Source organism: Heptranchias perlo, chromosome 5 (assembly GCF_035084215.1).
Source record: "Heptranchias perlo isolate sHepPer1 chromosome 5, sHepPer1.hap1, whole genome shotgun sequence".
NCBI classification, from domain to species: domain Eukaryota; kingdom Metazoa; phylum Chordata; class Chondrichthyes; order Hexanchiformes; family Hexanchidae; genus Heptranchias; species Heptranchias perlo.
The window spans coordinates 65,701,046-65,728,599 of NC_090329.1; the positions used below are offsets into that span (position 1 = coordinate 65,701,046).

Below are 27,554 nucleotides of genomic sequence, written 5' to 3' on the forward strand. Positions count from 1 at the left end.
AAGGAGTCTGCAAAGGGATATAGATAGGTTAAGTGAGTGGGCAAAAATTTGGCAGATGGAGTATAATGTGGGAAAATGGTGAACTTGTCCACTTTGGCAGGAGGAATAGAAAAGCAGTATATTATTTAAATGGAGATTGCAGAACTCTGAGGTACAGAGGGATCTGGGTGTCCTAGTACATGAATCACAAAAAGTTAGTATGCAGGTACAGCAAGTGATTAGGAAGGCAAGTGGAATGTTGTCATTTATTGCAAGGGGAATGGAATATAAAAGTAGAGATGTTTTGCTACAGTTGTACAGGGTATTGGTGAGACCACATCTAGAATACTGTTTGCAGTTTTGGTTTCTTTATTTAAGGAAGGACATAATTGCTTTAGAAGCAGTTCAGAGAAGGTTCACTCGACTGATTCCTGGGATGGGGGGTTATCTTATGAGGAAAGGTTGGACAAGTTGGGCCTGGAGTTTAGAAGAATGAGGTGATCTTATTGAAACATATAAGATCCTGAGGGGACTAGAAGGGGTAGATGCTGAGAGGATGTTTCCCCTTGTGGGAGAGACTAGAACTAGGGGACGCAGTTTAAAAATAAGGGGTCTCCCATTTAAGACAGGATGTGGAGATGCCGGTGATGGATTGGGGTTGACAAATGTAAGGAATCTTACAACACCAGGTTATAGTCCAACTGTTTTATTTAAAAATCACAAGCTTTCAGAGGCTTTCTCCTTCGTCAGGTGAGCGTGTGTGGGATTCCATAGAAGGTTACCGCATTTACATTCAGAGAACAATACCTGGTGATTACAGTACCTGTAATCACCAGGTATTGTTCTCTGAATCTAAATGCGGTAATCTTCCATGGAATCCCACACTCGCTCACCTGACGAAGGAGAAAGCCTCCGAAAGCTTGTGATTTTTAAATAAAACAGTTGGACTATAACCTGGTGTTGTAAGATTCCTTACATTTAAGACAGAGATGAGGAGAAATGTTTTCTCTCAGAGGGTCGTGAGTCTGTGGAACTCCCTTCCCCAGAGAGCGGTGGAGGCAGGGTCATTGAATATTTTTAAGGCTGAGTTAGATAGATTCCTGATTAACAAAGGAGTCAAAGGTTATAGGAGGTAGACGGGAAAGTAGGGTTGAGGTCACAATCAGATCAGCCATGATCTTATCAAATGGCAGAGCAGGCTCGAGGGGCTGAAGGGCCTACACTCCTGCTCTTAATTCACATGTTCGTATGTTCCCTTTCAAAAAACCGTGTTGACACAGCCTAATCATTTTATGATTTTCTAAGTGCCCTTTTACCACTTCCTTAATAATAGATTCCAGCATTTTCCTGCCGACTGATGTCAGGCTAATTGGTCTGTAGTTCCCTCATGGGTTGCCATCTCCATCTCAGGAGCGTGTGAGATTAAGTCCATGTTCTGGTGCCGAGTGCTGCTGTGAAGCGAGTCCAGGTGAGTATGAAGTTACCTCTCTGCAGCTGAACCTCGACTCGGGTCACGGACAACGCTGCACAGCAGGCCAGGAGCCCGAGGGCCTTCTCCTTGTATGGGCTCAGGGTTCACAGGAATGGGGTACACCCCCCCCGCCATGTTTATCCTCTCCAGTGCATAATCCGCTAACTTGCTCTGAACAGACAAAAGAGATGGTGAGTGAGGCTAACAGTTCACAGACTCAATGTGCAAGAAGAGCAGGTGTCAAGTTGCCAGCCTGTTTGGGGGTGTGCTAGTCCTTAGTGTATTATTAGGGGGCTCTGCAGACATACATACTACAGGATTGGATGATTGATATGATCGTGAGCCAGGTTTTCCCTTGCAGTTCCATTGCTGCCTGATTGACTTCATGGTTTCAGCGTACCACTTTAAAAAACTTCTCTACCTGACCAAAACAGATTAAAGGGGCCTCTCAACACCAAGGTGCTAGGTGTCTTCTGGATTAAACAGAAACAGCTAACACATTCTGCCCATTGTTTGCACTCTGTGTGAGACAGCTGCCCAGCACTAGGCTGCCCTTAAAGACTATCACCTTTTAGGCAGCTGTTGTTCAGGGAAAATTGTAAAATTGCCAATATGACCAAGTCTGTCCACCAGAAGAAAAGGAGAACATGGTGACCGCCAACTTCCACCTCCGTAATACCCCCCATCTCACTCCTGCCTCAGCCCATCTGCTGCTGAAACCCTCATCCATGCTTTTGTTACCTCCAATGCTCTCCCAGCCGGCCTCCCATCTTCCACCCTCCGTAAACTTCAACTTTTCCAAAACTCTGCTGCCCGTATCCTATCTCGCATCAAGTTCCATTCACCCATCACCCCTGTGCTCAATGACCTACACTGGCTCCAAGTGCAGCAACGCCTCAAATGTAAAATTCTCATCGTTGTTTTCAAATCCCTCCATGGCCTCGCCTCTCCCTATCTCTGTAACCTTCTTCAGCCCTACAGCCCTCTGAGAACTCTATGTTCCTCCAATTCTGGCCTCTTGTCCATCCCCGATTTCCTTCGCCCTTCATTGGTGGTCGTGCTTTCACTTGCCTGGGCTCTAGGCTCTGAAATTCCATCTCTAAACCACTCCACCTCTCTCTCCTCCTTTAAGACGCGCCTTAAAATCTACCTCTTCGACCAACCTTTGAGAGGGCATTCCTAATATCTCCTTAAGTGACTCAGTGTCAATATTTTGGCTGATAACGCTCCTGTGAAGTCCCTTGGGACGTTTTACTTAGTTAAAGGCAGTATATAAATGCAAATCGTTGTTGTTTTTGTTGTCTTACCTGGCCAGCTTACATTTTTTGCCACACTGTTCTGGGGTCTGTGGGTTCACAGAACTCACACTGAGAGCCAGTGCATCTTCCCTTCAGGCACCCTGGCTCACTTTATGGGCGGCTTGGCCTTTCTGTTCCCGAGCAGCCTGTCCCTCCTCAGCTCAATCTCTTCCAAAAGGGCCTGCAGGTCTCCCTCCTGGAAATTGCCGGCCCTCTTCCTGGCTGAGTTATCTTCCTCGGACAACATCTCTATGACAATGGAGATGCTCCTGAGACACTGCAAACAACTTTTAAAATGTTTTTTCAAATAAAACTGAGAAGACAAAACCATGCTGCACTTACCTACCAGCTCAAAACCTGAGCCTGCAGAATGATGTTTCTTCTCACCCTTTTATTCTGCTGCTGACATTCCCTGGGATCCATTATTACTTTCTCCATTTCCGAGATCGGGGTTTGTATCATGTGAGGGTATGCTAATGAGATTTCCAGGAAACTTCAGAATATGTTGCCGTTGGCAGGATTGGCGCATGAGGCCGGTGTAATCATCAGCGTAAATTGCTGGTTATGCTAATCCAGGAAATTCCGAGCCTTGTCATTTTCTAAGCACATTTACAAACCCATTTCCAACATTGTAGACCTGTCAGAAATTGGTAACTCCAATCTGCTTGTAGCTGACATAAGATCTTCAAAAATAATTATTTATACCAAGTAAATGTGCCACCTAGTATTTATTATGATTCAGAAAGGAATATTCAACTTTTCCGCTCTATGCTTCAAATTTTTATTCTGAATTTTCAGGCCCAGTTGATCTCACAAGTTGGTTCTTGTGATAAAGAACAGAAATTAGAACTGCAGAGTTGACCAGTCTGCACAATTGGATCTTACAGCTGTGTGGACTCATTCCAGCAACTTTTCAGGATTAAGAGAGGGTTTTTAAAAAAATTTCTAGGTCTGAAAATCAGCGATCCCACTCCCCTGTAACTATAGCGGAGCAGGAATCGCATCTCGTTGGTTACCATGGGAGCATGACCACACCAGAGTTTCCAGGGTCAGATCATTTGCATAATATTAGTGGGCACCCATGCCAGTATTAGTGTGGCGGAGGTGCCTGCAAGAGGGGGAGGGGAGGGGCAGGAAATATGGCACTTACCAGCCACTTGAGGGCAAAACTGGTAGATTCAGCTTTATATTGTGAACAAACTTCATATCAGCTCCCTTTGTAAGAGGGCGATTTCAATGGGGCAGAAATTTATTTTCTGGACTGTTCCAGGCCATGACCCTAGTGTGGAACACTCCTGTGAGCACCATTTATACCACTCCACTCTGTTGAATGCCTGCCCCTGCTCTTGCCCCCAGAGGAAATTCCCAAGGTCTGCTCTTCAGGGTGGACACCCAAAGTTATCAGGTCCCACCACATTTCCCACCCCTGCTTGTCCTCTCCTGCCCCTTTTACACTAGCACTCTGCCTCAGGTCCCAAGGAAATCCAGAGCCCTTGTGAATCTTACTTGATCACTGTTAATTCTCAAGGTTTGTCTATTACAGACAGAAAAAAGCTACCTCTGAGCTCGGGTTCCATAAATGTATTGAAATATCTACATGACCTAGATAAAGGAAACTGAGCATTTGTGCTAGTATATTGGATGACTTGTATTTATTTAGCTACATTTATAAATTGCACACTAAATATAAATTGTCTAAACTCTCCATCTGATGAAAATGAGTCAGGGAAGGAACCTTACTGTTTTGACCATAAGAAGATGTCAGAGAATCATAGAAAGGTTAAAGCATGGAAGGAGGCCATTCAGCCCATCGAGTCCGTGCCGGCTGTATAAAAGAGCAATCCAGCTAGTTCCACTCCCCCACCCTATCCCTGTAGCCCTGCAATTTTTTTTGTAAAACATTTTTTCCTCATGTCACCTTTGGTTCTTTTGCCAATCACCTTAAATCTATGTGCTCTGGTTCTTGACCCTTCCGCCAATGGGAACAGTTTCTCTCTATCTACTCTGTCTAGATCCTTTATGATTTTGAATACCTCTATCGGATCTCCTCACAGCCATCTCTGTTCCAAGGAGAGCAACCCCATGTTTCAGCAGCATAAACCTAGAATAAAAATAATTTACCCAAAGGATTCTTTAAGGCAATATAACTTTCAACAATCAAATGATTACAATGAATTATGATTAATTTTAGCATTACTTCTTTATTATTTCAGATTTTTTTGAATAATTTTTCTTAACTTGTGAGTCAGATGACATAATTGGGCAAATTAATTGGAAGGAGTTGCTGAGCTTCACAGTGAGGGAGCTGAACATCAATAGAAGCAATGAATTATTACCAGGCACTTTTCTGAGTTCATCTGTCAATTCATCTCTTTCATAATTTCGAACTCAGTACTTCATCCTACCAAATTTCTCCAATAAAATCACAAGCACTCACCGGTTAAACTGAAATACTCAAAAAAATGGGAATAAACAAACAAAAAATGGCTTATCATAATCTATATATTAAAAATCTTGTGTGCGCACACACTTCCTTTTCAACTGCTTCCTGTTGTCATGAATTTTGACACATTTTTATGTCAATATACAACACTGAAACTGCCTATGTAATAATTTCTAATTGAATCCCTGTGTATAAACAGTTGCTGTAACACTGTAGTTGCATGCTCTGGCCACCCAATGGCTTTGTGGAGTCATTTTCAATTTTCTGAAGTCTCTCCCAATTCCATCGCCATCTTGTTTTTCTTCTTCCAGATGATTTTTTTTTAACTTTCTACAGATTTTAACCTTCTGATTTTTTTTTTATTTTGAGACTTTGGCACTTTTTAAATGATGTTTGCGTTTGTCTCCTTCTCCTGGACCTGTCCTCCCTCCTCTCTACTCCTCTCTAGGTTACCTGCCTTTCTCCTGTGCAATGGCATTGGCCTCCCACGCTCAAAACAACCTTGCTCCCCTTTCACCACCTTTCGCTTGGCCCACTGTCTCCAACTCCCACTTCCAGGCTTCCTGCTCCTGTACAGGGCTATCCAGACATTGCGTTTCCCTGGCCTCTCATCCTCATACCTGCTTTCTGCCTCTCTGTACATTTTCAAAGCTGCTGGAAAACTGCTGCTTTGCTGGAGAAATCAGCATGCCTGAATGCTAATGTAGTCAGTACTGAGTAGATCAGGGTGGAAGGTGAAAGAAGTGCAAGCAGGAGAGCAAGTAAGGCAGTAAGGTTATGGGGCAAAGTGCAATTGCAGTGGCACATGGGTGCTTGGGATATTTGTAGCAGGAGGCAGTAGGAGAGAGATAAAAATGACAAGCAGTGGGAAGGAATGGACGTTTGACGTAATCAAATGGTGGAACAGGCTAAAGGGGTTGAATGGCCTACTCCTATGCAGCAGGAGGTGGTAGAAGGGAAAGGGAAAGAGCAAAGGGATGCCAGGTGGGCGAAGAACTAGGGCAGTGCTGTAGGCCAGTGGCTCGCAAGTATCTTTTGGGTTACCAACCACAATGGGGGGGGGAGGGACATATGGCACAGGTAATATTTTCTGATAGTGAATGTGTAAGGTTGGTTGAGAAGGGATGCAGTTAGGGGCAGGACAAAGTAGCAGAGTTAAAGGGTGAGGGGTGGGAAGGCACTGGTGAAAAGAAGGGAGGGTAAAGGTGAGATGTGAGTGTTGGAGGTAGTAGGAGACAGAGTAAAAGGGCGAGCAATGGGAAGGAATGTGTGTTCAATGCAGGAGGGCAGTAGTAGTGAAAAGGAAAGAAAGAGTGAGGGGTGGGAAGGAATGGGAACCTGGGGTAGGAGCAGCAAGAATATTATATTCTTTTCATAGCTACAGATTTGAGGAAGACCCTGTCATGTAAACCTTTAGAGTATAAATAACAGAGGCTCCCCAGTTGCTAAGTCCTGAGGGCAATTTTTCCATTCAATAACAGGCTTCGGTTTTTAAAAAAAACGTTAAACTGGACTCTGCTGGTGAATGAAACCTGTTTGTAATTCAGAAGCTGGTTGCTGCCCTTCACCAGGAACCTGCTTTCAAAATGGGAGGAGACGAGATTGTTTAAAGGGCTTCCCAGTGTCAGTGGGGAGGGCTGTTACTTAAAACTGGAACTGTATTAAATAACAGGGCCTTCCCCTCTACCAGGAGGAAGCCCTTTACTGAATTGCACCGACTCACTTCAAAAGCAGGTTACTGGTGAAGGGCAGAGACTGGATGGGCCATGGACCACAGAGGGAGTTCAGCGAGGGGAAAGAGAAAACCATGGTAGAGATCAGGAACCAAGGTCAGGGGTGCTGGGGACAGAGGAGTGAATGGAGGCAGGAGGCTGAAAAAAGCAAAAGTTAGTTAGTAAGTAACATACCCTCACATCAAATGAAAACAAACAAGGTACCAGAGTTGGGAGAGAGACTGCTCCATGGTACCATCAAGCGGTAGAAATGTGGAATGACATTATGACAGGCATAGGAAATGATTACATCTTGAGATAGGGATGTAAGTGTCAGTTTCTATGGTGATTTCAATGGAATTTGGAAGTTGGATTTGTGACAGTTGGAGGGGAGTAGGTTGGGAACTCTCGTCAAGTGGTAAGGAGGTATGAAACATAAGAGAAGGAGACAGTTGGGGTGTGCAGAGGTCCGTAGTAATGAGTGGAAAAAAGATTGTGGTGATGAGTGAGTGGTAAAGGGTGAGTGACAGGAATGTTGAACAGTTTCAGAAGGAAATTTAATGACTTCCTGAAAACTGATGGTGGTGGTGGGCACAGAAGAGGCTAGTGGAATGAGATCTGAGCATGAAAAAGGGAGTTAAAGCCATTACAATGAAGAGAATGATGAGGGAAATGTACGGACAAAAAGGTTGAAATAATATAAGTGTTGGGCAGGAGAGTGTTAGGAGGTTTAACAATCTGTGAGCTGTCAGAAAGAAAGCCAATATGTGAGAATAAGATTAAAAACAACAGAAAAGTAGCAATTAAAAAGTCAAATACCAGGAGCGGGACTGAAAAATAGCAACACCAACAATGGGAGTAAAAAGAGGCGCCAGAGTCAATCTGATGATATCCCCTTTACAGCATACCATCACCCCTATATCCTGAGCTCCACCTCATTACCTCTCCATTAATCCCTAACATAGCACCTAACCCAACTATAACCCTTGCCTCACTCCATCCCTCCGGTCTGCATGATACACCTCAATGATTTACCCTTCTTATTCCTACTTCCTGACAGCCCACCTCTCTCTTCCTGACTTGTTGCAGCCTTCACACTCCCATTTTTTCACCTAGCACACCCATTTTCTGACTTAACCCTTTATTCTTCTATCTCTGGTCCATCCCTACGTCTCATTCTTTGCTTTAGTCCCCCACTGTTGTCTTCTGCAGCTGAATGTTTATTGCTCCCCCCTCTCACCTGTCAATAATTCTCACAATTATCCCATTCTAGTTCCTGTTCTCGACACAGACACATCTGCACCCAAAAATATTATAGTAAATATTACCCCTACAAACACATTCACATCAGAAGGGGTGTAGGGAGGGAATTACAGAGCATAGGATCTAAGTAGCTGAAGGCATGGCCGCCAATGGTGGGGGCGAAGGGAAATGGGAGCACAAGAGGCTAGAATCAGAAGAACAGAGAGTTTGAAGGGTGTACGGTGAGGCAAGGTCATGAAGGGATTTAAACACGAAGATAAAAATTTTAAATTTGATGTGCTGGGGGACCGGTGGCAAGGACGGGAGTTATGTGTGTGCTGGATTTGGTGTCAGTTAGTTGAGTCTGGGGATGACAAAGGAATGAATGAAGTTTTCAGTAGCGGATAAGCTGAGGTAGGGCTGGATGTGGCCGATATTACAGAGGTGGAAGTAGGTGGTCTCTATGATAGAGAGGAAATGGGGTCAGAATAGGATTCCAAAGCTGCAATCAGGCTGATTCAGCCTGAGACAGTGACCGTGGAGGAAGATGGCATCAGTGGCAATGACCAAAGGCAGTGGCTTTGGTCTTCCCAATGTTTAGCTGGTAAAATTGTAGCACATCCAAAACCATGTGTTGGGAAAGCAGTCTGACAGCACAGAGGCAGTGGAGGGGTTGAGAGAGGTGGTGAAGAGGTACAAGTGGGTGTCTTCAGTGTACATGTGGAAGTGGATCCCATGTCTGTAACCGATGTCTCCAAGGGGCAACATGTGGATGAGGAAAAGTAAGGGGCCAAATATGGATCTCTGAGGTACTCTGGATTTCACAGTAATGGGGTGAGAAGAGTAGCCATTGGTAGAGATCCTCTGGCTATGATCAGGGAGGTGAGAGTGGAACCAAGTAAGCAAAATCTTACAGAGAAGAGGCATTGGAAGAAGGTGGTGTGGTCAACCATGTCAAAGGCTGCAGAGAGGTCAAAGAAAGATAATGCACAATAGTCACAGTCACAAAGAATGTCATTTGTGACTTTGATTAGGACTGGTTCAGAGAATTTGTGACGTTGGTTAGGACTGGTTCAGAGAATTTGTGACTTTGATTAGGACTGGTTCAGAGAATTTGTGACTTTGGTTAGGACTGGTTCAGAGAATTTGTGACTTTGGTTAGGACTGGTTCAGAGAATTTGTGACTTTGGTTAGGACTGGTTCAGAGAATTTGTGACTTTGGTTAGGACTGGTTCAGAGAATTTGTGACTTTGATTAGGACTGGTTCAGAGAATTTGTGACTTTGGTTAGGACTGGTTCAGAGAATTTGTGACTTTGGTTAGGACTGGTTCAGAGAATTTGTGACTTTGGTTAGGACTGGTTCAGAGAATTTGTGACTTTGGTTAGGACTGGTTCAGAGAATTTGTGACTTTGGTTAGGACTGGTTCAGAGAATTTGTGACTTTGGTTAGGACTGGTTCAGAGAATTTGTGACTTTGGTTAGGACTGGTTCAGAGAATTTGTGACTTTGGTTAGGACTGGTTCAGAGAATTTGTGACTTTGGTTAGGACTGGTTCAGAGAATTTGTGACTTTGATTAGGACTGGTTCAGAGAATTTGTGACTTTGGTTAGGACTGGTTCAGAGAATTTGTGACTTTGGTTAGGACTGGTTCAGAGAATTTGTGACTTTGGTTAGGACTGGTTCAGAGAATTTGTGACTTTGGTTAGGACTGGTTCAGAGAATTTGTGACTTTGGTTAGGACTGGTTCAGAGAATTTGTGACTTTGGTTAGGACTGGTTCAGAGAATTTGTGACTTTGGTTAGGACTGGTTCAGAGAATTTGTGACTTTGGTTAGGACTGGTTCAGAGAATTTGTGACTTTGGTTAGGACTGGTTCAGAGAATTTGTGACTTTGGTTAGGACTGGTTCAGAGAATTTGTGACTTTGGTTAGGACTGGTTCAGAGAATTTGTGACTTTGGTTAGGACTGGTTCAGAGAATTTGTGACTTTGGTTAGGACTGGTTCAGAGAATTTGTGACTTTGGTTAGGACTGGTTCAGAGAATTTGTGACTTTGGTTAGGACTGGTTCAGAGAATTTGTGACTTTGGTTAGGACTGGTTCAGAGAATTTGTGACTTTGGTTAGGACTGGTTCAGAGCTGTGGGAGGGGCAGAACCCTGATTACAAAAGATTCAAACAGGCAGTCACAGTACAGATGGGCACAGATCTGGGAGGCAACAACATGGTCAAGGACCTTGGAGAGGAAAGGGAAGTTAGAGATGCGGTGGTAGTTTATAAGTATAGAGGGGTTGAGAGTGGGTCATTTTTTCTTGAGGAGGGGGTGATTGTAGGAGAAATGACCTATGAATTGCCTTAAATGTGTCCTCAAAATGGAGTCAGTATATAGGCTGAATGCTAGGAAAGACTAATTAAACCATGAAGGCTTACACAAACAAAACATTCCTTACTGGGAACAGAAAACAAGTCATCAGGACCACAGGCCCACAGATGGCATGTTAAGAGAGATATAAAAATGTCCTACCTTATCTGGACCTGTGTGAGTTCCTTTGTTGGCAAAGACCTGAGAAGCCAAGGAGTAAATGAGTGAGCTGGTATATCTAGGTGCTGGTGCTGCATTGATTTTAAGGTCATCAGGGAGACTAACAGGACCTTGCAAGGTGATTGACACCAGAAGGAATGAACTCTTCTAAAACATGTGTCAATCAGATTGGTCAATAGAATTGAGATGGTTTCTTTAGAAATTAAGAATACGGTAGTGTTTTTGACACTAAAGTGTTCTGTTTTCAGTGTTTAGTTCTCTTAGTTTTAAGTCCTTAGTTTAGTTCTAGTTCTTTTAGTAATCTTTGTAAGAGTTCTGTGTCTAGTATCTGTAGATGGATGTCTCTGTAAAATCAGAAAGTGCATCTCTAACACACAGAGAGAAAGGTTACAAAAGTTATAGATTGTACAGCTATACCAGACAGATATAAGTGTTACTTAGATGTATAAATTTCCCTGAGATCAAGGAAGGTGAGATTTAAGCCAGCTAGTCCAGATACAGTTACCAACACAGAGGGTGAATTTATTCAAGAACAAAGGATCCACGAGGAATGGTTAGCACCTATACAGGTGGAGGTTCATCATTCTGAAATTTCAAAAGGCTAACACAATCCTCCCAGTGGAAGGCAAGGCAACCAATTCATCCATGCCAGCTCAAAAGGACGTAGAATCATGGAAAGGTTACGGAATGGAAGGAGGCCATTCAGCTCATCGAGTCTGTGCCGGCACTATGCAAGAGCAATCCAGTTAGTCCCATTCCCCAGCCCTATCCCCATAGCCCTGTAATTTTTTTCCTCTCATGTACTTATCCAGTTCCCTTTTGAAAGCCATGATTGAATCTGCCTCCACCACCTGCCCTGGCAGTGCATTCCAGATCATAACCACTCGCTTGTAAAAAAAGTTTTTCCTCATGTCACCTTTGGTTATTTTGCCAATCACCTTAAATCTATGTCCTCTGGTTCTTGACCCTTTCGCTAATGGGAACAGTTTCTCTATCTACTCTGTCTAGACCCTTCATGATTTTGAATACCTCTATCAAATCTCCTCGCAACCATCTCTGTTCCAAGGAGAGCAACCCCAGCTCCTCCAGTCTATCCACGCAACTAAAGTACCTCATCCCTGGAATCATTCACAGTAAATCTTTTCTGCACCCTCTCTAAGGCCTTCACATCTTTCCTAAAGTGCGGTGCCCAGAACTGGACACAATACTCCAGTTGTGGCTGAACCAATGTTTTATAAACGTTCATCATATAAAAAGCGGTCGTATAAGTTCTAAAAACATTGCTAACTACAAACATATATACTTCAAGCTAATCAATAGACTAGCTATTTAATGCCGTTAATTTGTCAGTAATTTAAGGAGTCTAATCCTAAATTAATCTCACCAATTTATACATTTCAGACACTGATCTCAACTGTAAATTTATAATCAGCAAGTAGTTAATGCTGAATTACTGTAAGAGAACTTAACTACCTTTGTAACCTATTATTTATTTCATCAATTAACCCTATCTACTAATGATTTTTATGCTCAATATTTAAATATAAGTGCTGCTAACTATGATTCTACGATTAATAAACAATTGTTAGTTCATAACTTTGTTGTCTGACTTCTTGGATAATTGGCAAGAAAGGATTAATTCATTCACTCAGTGGCTTGTGCGAATCCTGATAGAAGGTTGGTGGCGTAAATACTTATATAATCTGAACTGGTTGATGTAAGATAGTAAGACAACCCCGGCCTATTTCCCTGGATTGAGGACCACTCAATCATGCACGGTAGGCTTCCGACAGGATTCCCACCACCAAGAGGCAGTTCACCAGTTCCCAGCTGCAAAATTCCTATTGCAGCAGGAATGCCAGAAGAGGCGGCCTAGCATTTAACAGGGAACAAAAGCTCTGAAGATCAGGGCATCAGCAGCCTAATAGGGCTCAGTAAAGACCAAGGCCTACACAGGAAGGTAAGTGTCACTAGATTGACTCTTTCCCTCCATTAGGAGACCTCAAGCCCATTACTGCCACTTCCCGGGGCCTACCACCGCCTTCCACGTGACGATTCCAAAAGCGATGGTAACTGGGACGGACATCAGGAAAATCCACTAGAGACCTGGGCCCACCCTCTTGCCATTACTTACATGCGGCAGTCATGGGAGGAGCAGCCACTGGTGGTCCTGATTGATGCAGGGGCGGGAAATCCAGGTCAAGGTGTTGAAGCTACAGTAGGCCTTACTGCCAGATTTTACTTCATCTCTGCCACTATCCTACCCCATTTTGGGCAAGATCACAGAAGACAAGCCAGCCCCAAACATCAATATCAAAAATACAAAAATATTGCTCTGCCATATGAAGATATAAAGAGCCAATTAAAAGGACAGAAAAATATTACCCCACAGAAGATTTAATGGGCCAGTATCAAAAATGTAAAGATATTACTCCCGTATTAAGATATATGAAGCCAATATAAAATATATTGTTGGCCAGGGACTGCAAAAAAAACTAGAGTTTATTTCGAATTGCTAACACTCAGGCAAAGAGACTAACTTTTGAACTGAAGTGACCTGGAGTTCAGTCACTGGTCTGAGCTGGCCGGAACCGGTTTGAATTAGCTACGCTTCTAAGAGACTAAGGGACTGTGATGAGACACCAGTCCTTATTTAGAAAAGGAGTAATGAGGTGATGCTACCTAACCCCTTGGAACAGAGCCAATCAGGGGATGACACCGACCACTCGAGGAAATCTAAGCCAACAGGAGAAAGACAGCACCATTCGAAAAGACAGACTTGGAAATAAGACTGAAGAATTGCAGGCTTGGTGCCAGTGTGTGTGCGAAACTCCAAAGACTAACCATCGCGGAAGTAGAGACTACGTCAGGGACGTAGAGGCGACATCAAGAGAGAGAGAGAGAATGGAATGCCTGGCCAGCGTCAGCTCTCCTTTCTGGATAATATAATATCCTTTCTATCCTGTGACCACTCAGGGAGTGTCAGAGAAACCTAGTGGGTGTGCGTTTAAATCCTAGTTTGGGTATAAAACTGCATAACCTGCTGTAAACTGCATGCCTATATCTAACCAGACATATAAGCTATATGTACATGATCTAACAACGTTAATAAAGCGAATTGAGAATTAAGAGAGAATTGACTTGTACTAAGCCAATAACTGTAACCGGTGACCTCCGGTCAACAATATAAAAATATTATACATGGAAGGTCAACTATAACATAAAATCAAGTTTGCAGTAGCACTAATTAATTTCCAAAGGCTACATTCCCTCTATATTATGGATATTATTCTGATCACTAAAAAGTACTAGATCGAGATATAAATGAATCAAAATTCTAACACATTGGGGTAGATTTTTATCTTTACCACCATTGCTTGGACTGAGTGGAGAAAGGTAAAATACGCTCACTATCCGACCCACCAGATTTTCCTTCCATTAATTTCAACATTACCAGCGCGTGATTCTATCTGCCAGATGTATCTTTCTGTGCTCCGCTCTAGGTGATGATTAACATCTGGATGGTAAAGGCTAAAATCTACCCGATTGGGTCAGAAAGCAATTGTACCACATTTACTAATAGGGTAAAAAGATCCTCCCAATTCTTGACTTATGAAATATTCATATTGTTTTAAGACATATAAAAGGGGATAATATTTGTCTTTTGGGACTACTAATTTATATATTTTCAATATTTTTTATCTTTGACATTCATATGATTGAAATCCAATAAGTCCAAAGATAGTTCTTTCAATGAGATAGTTACCGAGAATCCTTGCATGATGGCTTTGGATGTGTTGATCTGAAGCAGCCAAAAATCCTTGCAAAGTCACATCTACAATCAATGGCCTTATATATGATAGGATTATACATTGTTGCTGACTTTGCAAACAAGGTTGGTACTAAAGAAACTTTAATTGGCACCGAGTCAGGAGTACTGAAAGCTGACCAGACTGAAACAATAGCATACGGAGTCCAAGCAATCAAGAATCCTGCGCATATTAACATCGCCACCTAGTGTGGAAAGAAGAAAAACATGTTTATTAACAGTCATAGCTATTCACTATATTAATTCAATAATTTTAAATAAGAATTCAATATTTAGAGGGAAACAATATCAGAACACTGAGGCTGAAACTGGTTGACACAGAGATGGATCAGAACAACAAGTTCACATCTAAATACCTGGCTTTGAATCCTGGTGGAATAAATTTTGCCCCAAATATTTTAGATTGCTCCATCCCTAGTCAGAATTAAAAGGGCTGATTCAGCACTCCCATTCTTCCACCAGGGAGTCAATGTAAGTAATTGCAGGCATGCATCTGTAATTTCTGTTCATTTAAATCAATAGATAAAAAATCACGGGCTGTGGACCTGTGATTTTCTGCCGGGCAATTCCTGCAAATGTTGCTGGAAGTGTGGGATGGCAGGGTTGGCCCTTTTCGGACTACGTTATGAGATTTAATGGAATGTGAAAAACTGCTCAGGAACGACTGCACAATATAATGCTCAGTTGCAGAAGTGGTATCGGAATTGCTGAAATCTGGAATTTGGACCCAGGCAGTTGAAATCTTGTTGTGCAATATTAGTAACAGACATTTGATATAAAATCCTTCTGCTTGATTTAACCACTAAGTATTGGAACTACCGTGTGCTTTAATTCAGTTAGTGTGACTGGAAAATAATTAGATTTTGGTGGATCAGTGAGTTTAACCTGAAGTGACACAACCATGTGTTTCACAAAACAAGAAAAAGTTGTCACTAATATGAACTTTCTCCCTATATTAACCGGAAATAAGATTTCGAAATATCTAAAAGCAGGTGATAAATTATATGATGACATTTCTGTTTCCAGATGTGCCTCAGACAGCAAGTATCATATGCTTGTGGTTAATGTAGATTAAAATTAAACCTCTGTTGTTCCATGGACCAGTAATGCAGAGGCCTGGACTAATAATTCAGAGTCATGAGTTTAAATCCTGCCACGGCAAGTGGGGAATTTAAATTCAACTAATTAAATAAAATCTGGAATAAAAAACTAGTATCAGTATGGTGGCCATGAAACTACCGGATTATCGTAAAAATCCATCTGCCGATTAAATGGTCTTCTCCCGATATCCCCACCATCACAGAAGCCAGTCTTCAGCCAACTCGATTCACTCCACATGATATCAAGAAACGGTCGAGTGCACTGGATACAACAAAGGCTATGGGCCCCGTCAACATCCCGGCTGTGGTGCTGAAAACTTGTGCTCCAGGACAAGCCGCGCCTCCAGCCAAACTGTTCCAGTACAGCTACAATACTGGCATCTACCCAACAATGTGGAAAATTGCCCAGGTATGTCCTGTCCACAAAAAGCAGAACAAATCCAATCTTGCCAATTACCGTCCCATCAGTCTACTCTCAATCATCAGCAAAGTGATGGAAAGTGTCGTCGACAGTGCTATCAAGCAGCACTTACTCACCAATAACCTGCTCACCGATGCTCAGTTTGGGTTCCGCCAGGACCACTCCGCTCCAGACCTCATCACAGCCTTGGTCCAAACATGGATAAAAGATCTGAATTCCAGAGGTGAGGTGAGAGTGACTGCACTTGACATCAAGGCAGCATTTGACCGAGTGTGGCATCAAGGAGCCCTAGTAAAATTGAAGTCAATGGGAATCAGGGGGAAAACTCTCCAGTGGCTGGAGTCATACTTAGCACAAAGGAAGATGGTAGCGCTTGTTGGAGGCCAATCATCTCAGCCCCAGGACATGGCTGCAGGAGTTCCTCAGGGCAGTGTCCTAGACCCAACCATCTTCAGCTGCTTCATCAATGACCTTCCCTCCATCATATGGTCAGAAATGGGGATGTTTGCTGATGATTGCACAGTGTTCAGTTCCATTCGCAACCCCTCAGATAATGAAGCAGTCCGTGCCCGCATGCAGCAAGACCTGGACAACATCCAGGCTTGGGCTGATAAGTGGTGAGTAACATTCGCACCAGACAAGTGCCAGGCAATGACCATCTCCAACAAGAGAGAGTCTAACCACCTCCCCTTGACATTCAACGGCATTACCATCACCGAATCCCCCACCATCATCATCCTGGGGGTCACTATTGACCAGAAACTTAACTGGATCAGCCACATAAATACTGTGGCTACAAGAGCAGGTCAGAGGCTGGGTATTCTGCGGCGAGTGACTCACCTCCTAACTCCCCAAAGCCATTCCACCATCTATAAGGCACAAGTCAGGAGTCTGATGGAATACTCTCCACTTCCCCGGATAAGTGCAGCTCCAACAACACTCAAGAAGCTCAACACCATCCAGGACAAAGCATCCCGCTTAATTGGCACCCCATCCACCACCCTAAACATTCGCTCCTTTCTCCACCGGCGCACTGTGGCTGCAGTGTGTACCATCCACAGGATGCACTGCAGCAACTCGCCAAGGCTTCTTCGACAGCACCTCCCAAACCCGCGACCTCTACCACCTAGAAGGACAAGGGCAGCAGGCACATGGGAACAACACCACCTGCACGTTCCCCTCCAAGTCGCACACCATCCCGACTTGGAAATATATCGCCATTCCTTCATCGTCGCTGGGTCAAAATCCTGGAACTCCCTTCCTAACAGCACTGTGGGAGAACCTTCACCACACGGACTGCAGCAGTTCAAGAAGGCGGCTCACCACCGCCTTCTCAAGGGCATTTAGGGATTGGCAATGAATGCTGGCCTTGCCAGCGACGCCCACATCCCATGAACAAATAAAAAAAAAAGTCACCCTTGAGTATCAATGTAAATATTTTAGGAAAAAGATGGTATGGAACAAGAAAGGACTTTTAGATCCAACAATCTTCATCTTTCAAAAGACCATGTACAATCTACCCATCATGAGGGAAAGTTCTGTGTTCATGAACATTTAAAAAAACTTTATTGACGTGCACATAATCAATCACATTGTATAAATTCCTGGCACAAACTTCCTGGGCTGGGGGTGGTGGAAGTGAAGTGCAGCAGCAGCACAATCAGGGTGGGCTGTTCAGGCTGGAATTTGGGGTCTCAGTTGCCTTGGATTTTTGCCCCTTTTTGTTTAATGACAGAAATGGAAGGGGTGCTTCTTACATCTGCACCTCTCCATGTGGACATTATCAAAGGATGGTTGGGATCATTTCATACGTTAGACATCCCGCCAGTTCCGTTTCCGGATCCTCCAGTGCTAAGTATGATGCAAGTGTAATTGGATGCCAGGATCAATTCCTGGAGGAAGTGCGGCCCACAGTTGCTCAAATACTGGATTCTCAAAGGCAATCGATGGGCAAGTGATCAATTGCTGCTGGGGAAGCACAACTTTGATTTTAAGAATTGTTATACAATTATCCTTGGCCAGAACTGCCAGCTACATTGTGGCAAGGTGCCACTCTGACATTCCTACATTCGTGTACTTTGTTTTTATTGCATTTTTGGCATTTTAAGTGCAACACGAAGGCTCCACAAATAGACACATTTGGTGGAATCACACACAAAAGATCGCAATCTCTCGGTTTAGGAGCTTGACCTAGCCTGTGTGTGGATTGTGCCATTAATTCCCAACATTTTGCCTGCTTTCTTTCCACCTCCAGCTGGACAGTGAGAGAAAGCAACACAACACAGTAGAGGTTAGGCTATCGCAGCATCCAGAGAAGTAGTGAAATTATTTTAGTTTTAAAAAGTTATTTTTCAGAAGTTGACATATGGTCACAGATTTTGTGAAGCCATTGTACATTTTGACTGTACAGTGCTTAAGGAGTATTACATTGATACATTAGATTTCCTGACTGATTGGACGAGGAGGTCCTACTGATTAGAGCCACGAGGTAGATTTTTGTCTTCGCTGCCAGGGCAGTAATCTAGTGGAGTGGATCACTTGCCCTTTATAGAACCCACCCCGATTTTCATTCAATTGAAATCATATTTAGCCTTAGTTCATTGTTCATGAGTGTTTTTCAGTGAGTTAAATCCACACCAGAAAACATGATTTGGGTTTAATTCTGTCCAAATGGACGTTAACATCAACTATGCCATTTGTTGATTGGTGCTCAATTAGCATGAAAATTTATCCGCAATCTGAAAACAGAAAACAACAATCAGTTGAATCGGATACAGGGCTACATTGTTGTTTGTTCCCTCCGAGGCAGGCTTTTCGAATAGGTAGGAACCCTGTCAGGAGCTAACAATATTCAAATCATCCTGACTCCTAAAAATTGGCTGGAGTCAAAGAGCACAACCATGAGGTCACACAAAGCACTCCCACCGAAGTTGTGGCACCAGAGAACATTTTTCATGTGTCTCTTAAACACTGATGCAAGATAAATAAACAAATACTAGTTACCTTTGTTAGTTTTATTTCCAGTAAATGGTTACTTTGAATGGTTGAATTGAAACGTGCAACTTCTTTGGCGGATGATCTTACTTTGGCTATGATTTTTACATAGGAAAATACTATTATTGCTATTGGAAGCACAAGGCAAAAGAATAGTATGCTCAGAATGAAGACCTGTCCATCCACAGAAGCCTGTGCAAGCCACCAGTTCAGAGTGCACGATGTACCAAAAGGCTCAGGAGCATAGTCTCCCCATCCAATTAGGGGAATAGTGGCCCAAAATGCAGCATAAAGCCAGACGAAACCCAAGCCTACGAAGATATGGCACCTTTGAAGCCAAATACCTGCAGAAGTGTTAAAATAATTCACAAAAGTTATTGTAAAAGCTGGCAGCTGAACTACAGTATTTGCGCAAATCTAAACTTATATATCACTTACCATATCGTATATGGCAAATTTTTAGGTACCTGTCCAGACTTACAAATGTTATTGTAATCAGACTCCCACATCCAAAGAGAAACCCTGACAATCCATGCCAGCGGCAACCAACCCAACCAAAGATCCATCGATGAGCAAAACAAGAACTGATCAAGAAGGGTTTTCCTCCAACTGAAAAACAAACATGTATGATTAATATTTACTAAATAACCATATGATACATAGGACCTATTTACTGTAGTATTGGACAGCAAAGTAAATAAGGCCCTTTATTCAAATCTTTGTAATTCTGAAATGCTCTTTTTAAAATATTGAAAAAAGAGACCTTATAAATAAAATCGTAGGTGAAAAAGCATTTTCAGAAATGTCATTAATTTTCTTCTGAATTGGCAGTCAGCCCCATTCTACTGCTATAGAAGACCAAGACCAGTGTTGGTCATTTTCCTGGAGCCCATGAAAATTATCCAAATGAGACTGGCCTTGGAAAATTTACTCGGATCAGTCGCAGAGAAGTCAGGTCGGCACAAAATCCACTCAACAGCTTTACGTCAGCTTTCTACAAAGCGGAACATTTTGCCTATGGTGTCAGCAAACTTAAGAGGGAGCTAGATAAGCATCTTTTTTGATGAATGAAGTGGTTTAAAGTTATAAGAGGTTGAATCCCAGATTTACCTCTACGGTGCATTCAATACCAGACACCTTGTGGGGTGGGACTTTTGACCACAGTGTGAAGACAGCTCCACATTCGAAACATTAACTGGTCTCTTCTCTCCATAGATGCTGACTGATCTACTGAGGGTTTACAGCATTTTCAATTTGTGGTTTGATCTTCTGGCTTTTTTTCTTTACTGTAACTTAATTTTTTTATCCCTTTTTATATCCCCAATGTAATATTGATAAGAGAAGAAAAAAAGCCAACAGATACTAAGAATGGAAAAAGTGTTAAATTAACAAGCATTACACAAATGTGGCATCAATAGGCATGGAGTTGAGAATAGAACTGAATGATTATACCACAGGCTAAATTGTTTTGTCCAGTGGATAATCATGAACAATCCTTATGGAGTCATACGGGCATTAGAGAATGTGCAGAATGTTCAATGGGTTTTCTATTCATCAGTTCATTACAGAAAGCCCGGTGCTAATCAATAGGAACATAGGAACAGGAATAGGCCATTTAGCCCCTCGAGCTGGTTCCACCATTCAATCAGATCATGGCTGATCTGTGACCTAACTTCATGGGCTCAATTTTCCAGTGAAGTAGCAGGTGCGTTGGTGGCAGGGGGGCTCCGAAAATGGCAGAAATCCTGAGCAGGTTCAGAACCCGGCTCCAACCCACAGACTTCCAGGTTCCCCTCTGATGCGTCTGGGTGCCCGTGCACCTCCTGAATGCGGAAGTCCCACCGGCAATTAAAATTGGCGGGATGATAGTTAAGAGACTTATTTAGATACTTGAAGTACGGTAGCATAGTGGTTATGTTACTGAACTAGTAATTCAGAGGCCTGGACTAATAATCGGATTCATGAGTTCAAATCCCACCATGGCAGCTGGGGAATTTAAATTCAATTAATTAAATAAAATCTGGAATTAAAATACTAGCATCAGTAATGGTGGCCAGGAAGCTACCGGATTGTCGTAAAAACCCATCTGGTTCACTAATGTCCTTTAGGGAAGGAAACCTGCCGTCCTAACCCAGTCTGGCCTATATGTGACTCCAGACCCACAGTAATGTGGTTGATTCTTAATTGCCCTCTGAAATGGCAGAGCAAGCCACTCAGTTGTAAAATCTCGCTAAAAGAAGTCATAATAAGAATAAAACTGGCATCGGACCACTAGGCACCGGACACGACAAAGGCAAACCAAGCCCAGTCGAACCTGCAAAGTCCTCCTCACGAACATCTGGGGACTTGTGCCAAAATTGGGAGAGCTGTCCCACAGACTATCCAAGCAACAGCCTGACATAGCCATACTCACAGAATCATACCTTTCAGCCAACTGTCCCAGACTCTTCCATCACCATCCCTGGGTATGTCCTGTCCCACCGGCAGGACAGACCGACCAGAGGTGGCGGTACAGTGGTATACAGTCAAGAGGGAGTGGCCCTGGGAGTCCTCAACATTGACTCTGGACCCCATGAAATTTCATGGTATCAGGTCAAACATGGGCAAGGAAACCTCCTGCGGATTACCACCTACCGCCCTCCCTCAGCTGATGAATCAGTCCTCCTCCATGTTGAATACCACTTGGAGGAAGCACTGAGGGTAGCAAGGGCACAGAATGTACTCTGGGTGGGGGACTTCAATGTCCATCACCAAGAGTGGCTCGGTAGCACCACTTCTGACCGAGCTGGCCGAGTCCTGAAGGACATAGCTGCCAGACTGGGCCTGCGGCAGTTGGTTAGCGAACCAAAACAAGGGAGAAAATTACTTGACCTCGTCCTCACCAATCTACCTGTCGCAAATGCATCTGTCCATGACAGTATTGGTAGGAGAGACTACCGCACAGTCATCGTGGAGACGAAGTCCCGTCTTCGCACTGAGGACACCATCCAACGTGTTGTGTGGCACTACCACCGTGCTAAATGGGATAGATTCAGAACAGATCTAGCAGCTCAAAACTGGGCAACTATGAGGCGCTGTGGGCCATCAGCAGCAGCAGAATTGTATTCCAGCACAATCTGTAACCTCATGGCCCGGCATATTCCTCACTCTACCATTACCAACAAGGCAGGGGATCAACCCTGGTTCAATGAGGAGTGTAGAAGAGCATGCCAGGAGCAGCACCAGGCGTACCTAAAAATGAGGTGCCAAACTGGTGAAGCTACAACACAGGAGTACATGAATGCTAAACAGCAGAAGCAACATGCGATAGACAGAGCTAAGCCATTCCACAACCAACGGATCAGATCAAAGCTCTGCAGTCCTGCCACATCCAGTCGTGAATGGTGGTGGACAATTAAACAATTAATGGGAGGAGGAGGATCTGCAAACATCCCCATCCTCAATGATGGCGGAGTCCAGCACGTGAGTGCAAAAGACAAGGCTGAAGCGTTTGCAACCATCTTCAGCCAGAAGTGCCGAGTGGATGATCCATCTCGGCCTCCTCCCGATATCCCCACCATCACAGAAGTCAGTCTTCAGCCAATTCGATTCACTCCATGTGATATCAAGAAACAGCTGAGTGCACTGGATACAGCAAAGGCTATGGGCCCCGACAACATCCTGGCTGTAGCGCTGAAGACTTGTGCTCCAGAACTAGCCATGCCTATAGCCAAGGGGTTCCAGTACAACTACAATACTACCCGACAATGTGGAAAATTGCGCAGGTGTGTCCTTTCCACAAAAAGCAGGACAAATCCAATCTGGCCAATTACCGCCCCATCAGTCTACTCTCAATCATCAGCAAAGCGATGGAAGGTGTCATCGACAGTGCTATCAAGCGGCACTTACTCACCAATACCCTGCTCACCGATGCTTAGTTTGGGTTCCGCCAGGACCACTCGGCTCCAGACCTCATTACAGCCTTGGTCCAAACATGGATAAAAGAGCTGAATTCCAGAGGTGAGGTGAGAGTGACTGCCCTTGACATCAAGGCAGCATTTGACCGAGTGAGGCACCAAGGAACCCTAGTAAAATCGAAGTCAATGGGAATCAGGGGGAAAACTCTCCAGTGGCTGGAGTCATACCTAGTACAAAGGAAGATGGTAGTGGTTGTTGGAGGCCAATCATCTCAGCCCCAGGACATTGCTACAGGAGTTCCTCAGGGCAGTGTCCTAGGCCCAACCATCTTCAGCTGCTTCATCAATGACCTTCCCTCCATCATATGGTCAGAAATGGGGATGTTCGCTGATGTTCAGTTCCATTCGCAACCCCTCAAATTATGAAGCAGTCCGAGCCAGCATGCAGCAAGACCTAGACAACATCCAGGCTTGGGCTCATAGGTGGCAAGTAACATTCGTGCCAGACAAGTGCTAGGCAATGACCATCTCCAACAAAAGGGAGTCTAACCACCTCCCCTTGACATTCAATGGCATTACCATCGCCGAATCCCCCACCATCAACATCCTGGGGGTCACTATTGACCAGAAACTTAACTGGACCAGCCATATAAATACTGTGGCTACAAGAGCAGGTCAGAGGCTGGGTATCCTGCGGAAAGTGACTCACCTCCTGACTCCCCAAAGCCTTTCCACCATCTACAAGGTACAAGTCAGGAATGTGATGAAATACTCTCCACTTGCCTGGATGAGTGCAGCTCCAACAACACTCAAGAAGCTCGACACCATCCAGGACAAAGCAGCCCGCTTGATTGGCACCCCATCCACCACCCTAAACATTCACTCCTTTCACCACTGGCGCACAGTGCCTGCAGTGTGTACCATCCACAGGATGCACTGCAGCAACTCGACAAGGCTTCTTCAACAGCACCTCCCAAACCTGCGACCTCTACCACCTAGAAGGACAAGAGCAGCAGGTGCATGGGACAACACCACCTGCACGTTCCCCTCCAAGTCACACACCATCCCTACTGGAAATATATCGCCGTTCCTTCATCGTTGCTGGGTCAAAATCCTGGAACTCCCTTCCTAACAGCACTGTGGGAGAACCTTCACCACACGGACTGCAGCGATTCAAGAAGGCGGCTCACCACCACCTTCTCAAGGGCAATTAGGGATGGGCAATAAATACCGGCCTTGCCAGCGACGCCCACATCCCATGAACGAATTTTTAAAAAATATTTGAAGTACTTAATTTTGTCCACATTAAGGCAGGGGTCCAATTTTTAAACATCCTCAGCGTGTTTCATCAGCAGACGTGTTTCAGCCAGCAGCCAGTTGGACATTCAAATGCTTGTTTGACAGATGGGGAAAAATGGTTAGTTCTTGCTGCAGGGCACTCAGTTCTTTCACACAAACTTTTGGCTGCAAGATCTTTGTGTTTTCACTGAAAATTCTTAGTTTCCAATCAGAATTCTTCTGTTCACATATATTTACCAACTTTTCGGACCCCCTCAAACTCACACCATCAGGATGGGGGGGGGGCGTAATGGCTGCATTCACCACTACATCCGAGGACGAGTAACATCACCAGCCTCGTCAGGCACGGCGTGCACTTCCACCACTTGTAGCTCCACAACACAGTGCTGCACCACAGGCACCTGCACAAGAGCTCAGAGGGTAACATCAGAGAGAGCGACGTCGCAGGAGGCACTACCCTCGCCATAGGGTCTACTGGCCAATGCTCAGCTTCCTGGACCTTTCTGAGCAACAGTGCATACGGAGTGAGTCGCCAGGTGGTCGCAGACATCTGCAGCCTCCTTCATGCCAAGCTGATCCCAGCTGGGCCGATTGGCATCTCATTACCCGTCGCTATCAAAGTCACCACTACCCACAATTTCTTTGCCTCTGGATCATTCCAGGGTGCCACCAGGGTCTCTTAGTCATCTGCACACAAGTGAATAATGGAGGTCACCGACGGCTTGTTTCGCAGGGCCTCACACTATGTCAACTTCCCCATGGACAACCTTAGCCAGGCGGAGAGGGCAGTGGGATTCCACTCTGTGGCTGGTTTCCCATGAGTGCAGGGTGCAATCAATTGCACCCATAAAGCAATACGAGCACCTCCACACGAGCCAGGACTGTTCATCAATAGAAAGGGATAACACTCCATCAACACTCAGCTCATTTGTGACCACCGCAAAAGATTCCTTCACGTGTGCGTCAGATTCCCAGGCAGCTGCCACGATTTCTTCATTCTGAGGAAATTCAACATCCCGCCCCTCTTCTACGCACTGAACACCCATAAGGTCTGGCTCCTTGGGGACAAGGGATACCCCCTGCACACGTGGCTCATGAAGCTTTTGAGGAACCTCATCACTGAGCAACAGCGTCGATATAACGATACAGCCACGTCACCACTAGGTCTACAATTGAGCATGCTTTGGGCTGCTCAAGATGCAACTTAGGTGCCTTGGTCGTTTTGGGGGAGTGCTTCAATATGCACCAGACAGAGTGGAACGCATTATAGTAATGTGTTGTGCCTTGCACAACATGGCACAACAGAGAGGGATGCTGCGTGAAGAGGCCCCATTCATATCTGCCATCCACATTGAGGAGGAGGAGGAGGAGGAGCAGGAGCAACCCATGGGCAGTGCAGCGGCTCACCTGGCTGCTCGTGAGGCCAGGGAGTCACTCATATGTGAACGGTTCTCCTGACATCAGAAAATGTGAAGAGTCCAGTCCTCACACCACCTGGAAAGAGCAACGCCCACACCAGGCCGCCCACCCCTCCCTGCACAAAACAATCCTGCAACTACACATACACCCACTGTAAAGTGACCCACTGGGTGGCATCAAGTGTCGCCGCTCATGGTGAACCTTATGAAAGGGCCTTATCACAAAAGCCAGTCAAGAATGGGCAAGACGTGGCAGTAGTGGTGATAATCACAACATTTAATGTGACTTTAACAAAAAGCAAATATAAATGAAAAACATGACAGTCTGTCAAACACACCTTGTGCATACCCTTCGTGCTCACAAAACCTTTGCCTTTCTCTTACCACTACTTCTACGTGGTACATCCCCTGTGGCTGCAGCAGAGGTAGTGGCAGGTTGCTCGTGTTCATGCCCTGACTGCTTAGATGCTTTGGGCCTTTGCCTCTGGGTTTGGAGCCCTTGAGGGCCTCTCCAAAAACTGCTCCACCTGCACCTGTGCAGGGGCAGACTCAGCCACCTGGAGAGGAGGCAGCATTGCAGGTACTGGTTGAGAGAGGGGCAACGGGTGAGACGTGGGAGTGCTTTGAGTGGCATCCCCACTTCCATGTCGCCTTTCACCAACATCCCTCCCTTGGGCCAGGCCCACAGCACTCCTACCACGCTGCTGGACATGTGTGATGCGTTGGAAGGTCACTGTGAGTCCGAACGGCCGTTGTCAGGGCCTGAATGGACTCACTTGTGTGCTGTACTTGAAGCTCAACGGAGGCTAGCCTTCTCTCCATCGCAGACATTCTCGCACTTACCTGTGACACTATCTCAGACAGTTGCTCACGTCCCTGTGACAGTATCTCAGAGATTCCCTCCTGTACCTGTGCCACCATTCCACTAATGCAGGAGTTGGACTCCTCCATCCTCTGTGCTATTATGGAGAGTGCGCGTGGCACCTGTTCCAGTACCTCGCAAATGTGCTGCTGTCCCTTGAACATTCTCCTTTTGAAGGACGGCCCCCAGGGTTCTGCATCTGTGTCCAGCTGAGCAGAGCCTGGAGAGGAGTGCTCTCACCGACGCAGACTCTCCACAGCTGCCCCTGCCACCAGGGTCTGCTCGTGCTCACTTGTGTGTGGTGACTTGCCAGGTGCCAACCCAACTAACTGAGCATCTGCGCTGGTGGATGGCTCGCTAAGATGTGACGGTGCGCCCTCAGAGGCCGGCAGGTCCTCTGAGAAATTGCCCTCTGCCGTCACTGCGGTCACTGAAGGGCCTGTAAAAGAACAGAAGGCAATATTAAACATCATCACAGATGTGTCATGTTGCGATGAGCGTACTGAGGTGTTGAACATGCCAAGCCATCGTTAACATCAATTCACATGAATGTTAAAGTTGTGACACCAGATGTTTGTGGGGTGCCAGTCTCGCCGTCCCCGATGGACAGGCACTCGAGGGTACGGCTGAGCTCCAGGGCCTCCTGCTCCGGGTCTGTGAGGATCACTATTTATTGCGGCCCCCCCTCCAGTCCTCACCCTCTCCCGTGCATTTTGCGCTCTCTTCTCCTAGAATGGGAGAAAGTGCAGACTTGTGCGTGAGTGATGGTGAAGTGGTCAGCCAATGAATGTATTGCTTTGGGTGAGGCTGTCCGTGAAAGAGGTGCATCAGAGGATGAGTTTGAGACAGAGACATCACATTGGATGAGGATTGGGGTGAGTGGTAGTCATGGGGTCACAAATGGGGAGGTGAGGAAGCGCTGAGGACGTGAAGGTAAGTCGAGGATGAGCCTTAAGTGGGTGTGAGGAGTGATGTGATGGAGTAGTGTTGGCAGTGCAGAATGAGTTCAGAAAGGGTGGGGGGGTTGGTAAAAGAGGTGGCGGTGTGGTGCGA

At 45.0% G+C, this 27,554-nt stretch overlaps 1 protein-coding gene across 1 annotated transcript in view; it reads right to left on the minus strand.

Annotated features, from left to right (window-relative positions):
• Positions 1-27,554, minus strand: part of opn5 (opsin 5) — an 87,021-nt gene that overhangs the window by 19,971 nt on the left and 39,496 nt on the right. Inside the window, exons 3-7 of the mRNA XM_067983788.1 lie at positions 19,465-19,635; positions 19,036-19,370; positions 14,449-14,696; positions 10,665-10,703; positions 4,782-4,849 (exon numbers count right to left, since the gene is read on the minus strand). Coding sequence (XP_067839889.1) covers positions 4,782-4,849; positions 10,665-10,703; positions 14,449-14,696; positions 19,036-19,370; positions 19,465-19,635 — 861 coding nt within the window. The remainder of the gene's footprint in view (positions 1-4,781; positions 4,850-10,664; positions 10,704-14,448; positions 14,697-19,035; positions 19,371-19,464; positions 19,636-27,554) is intronic.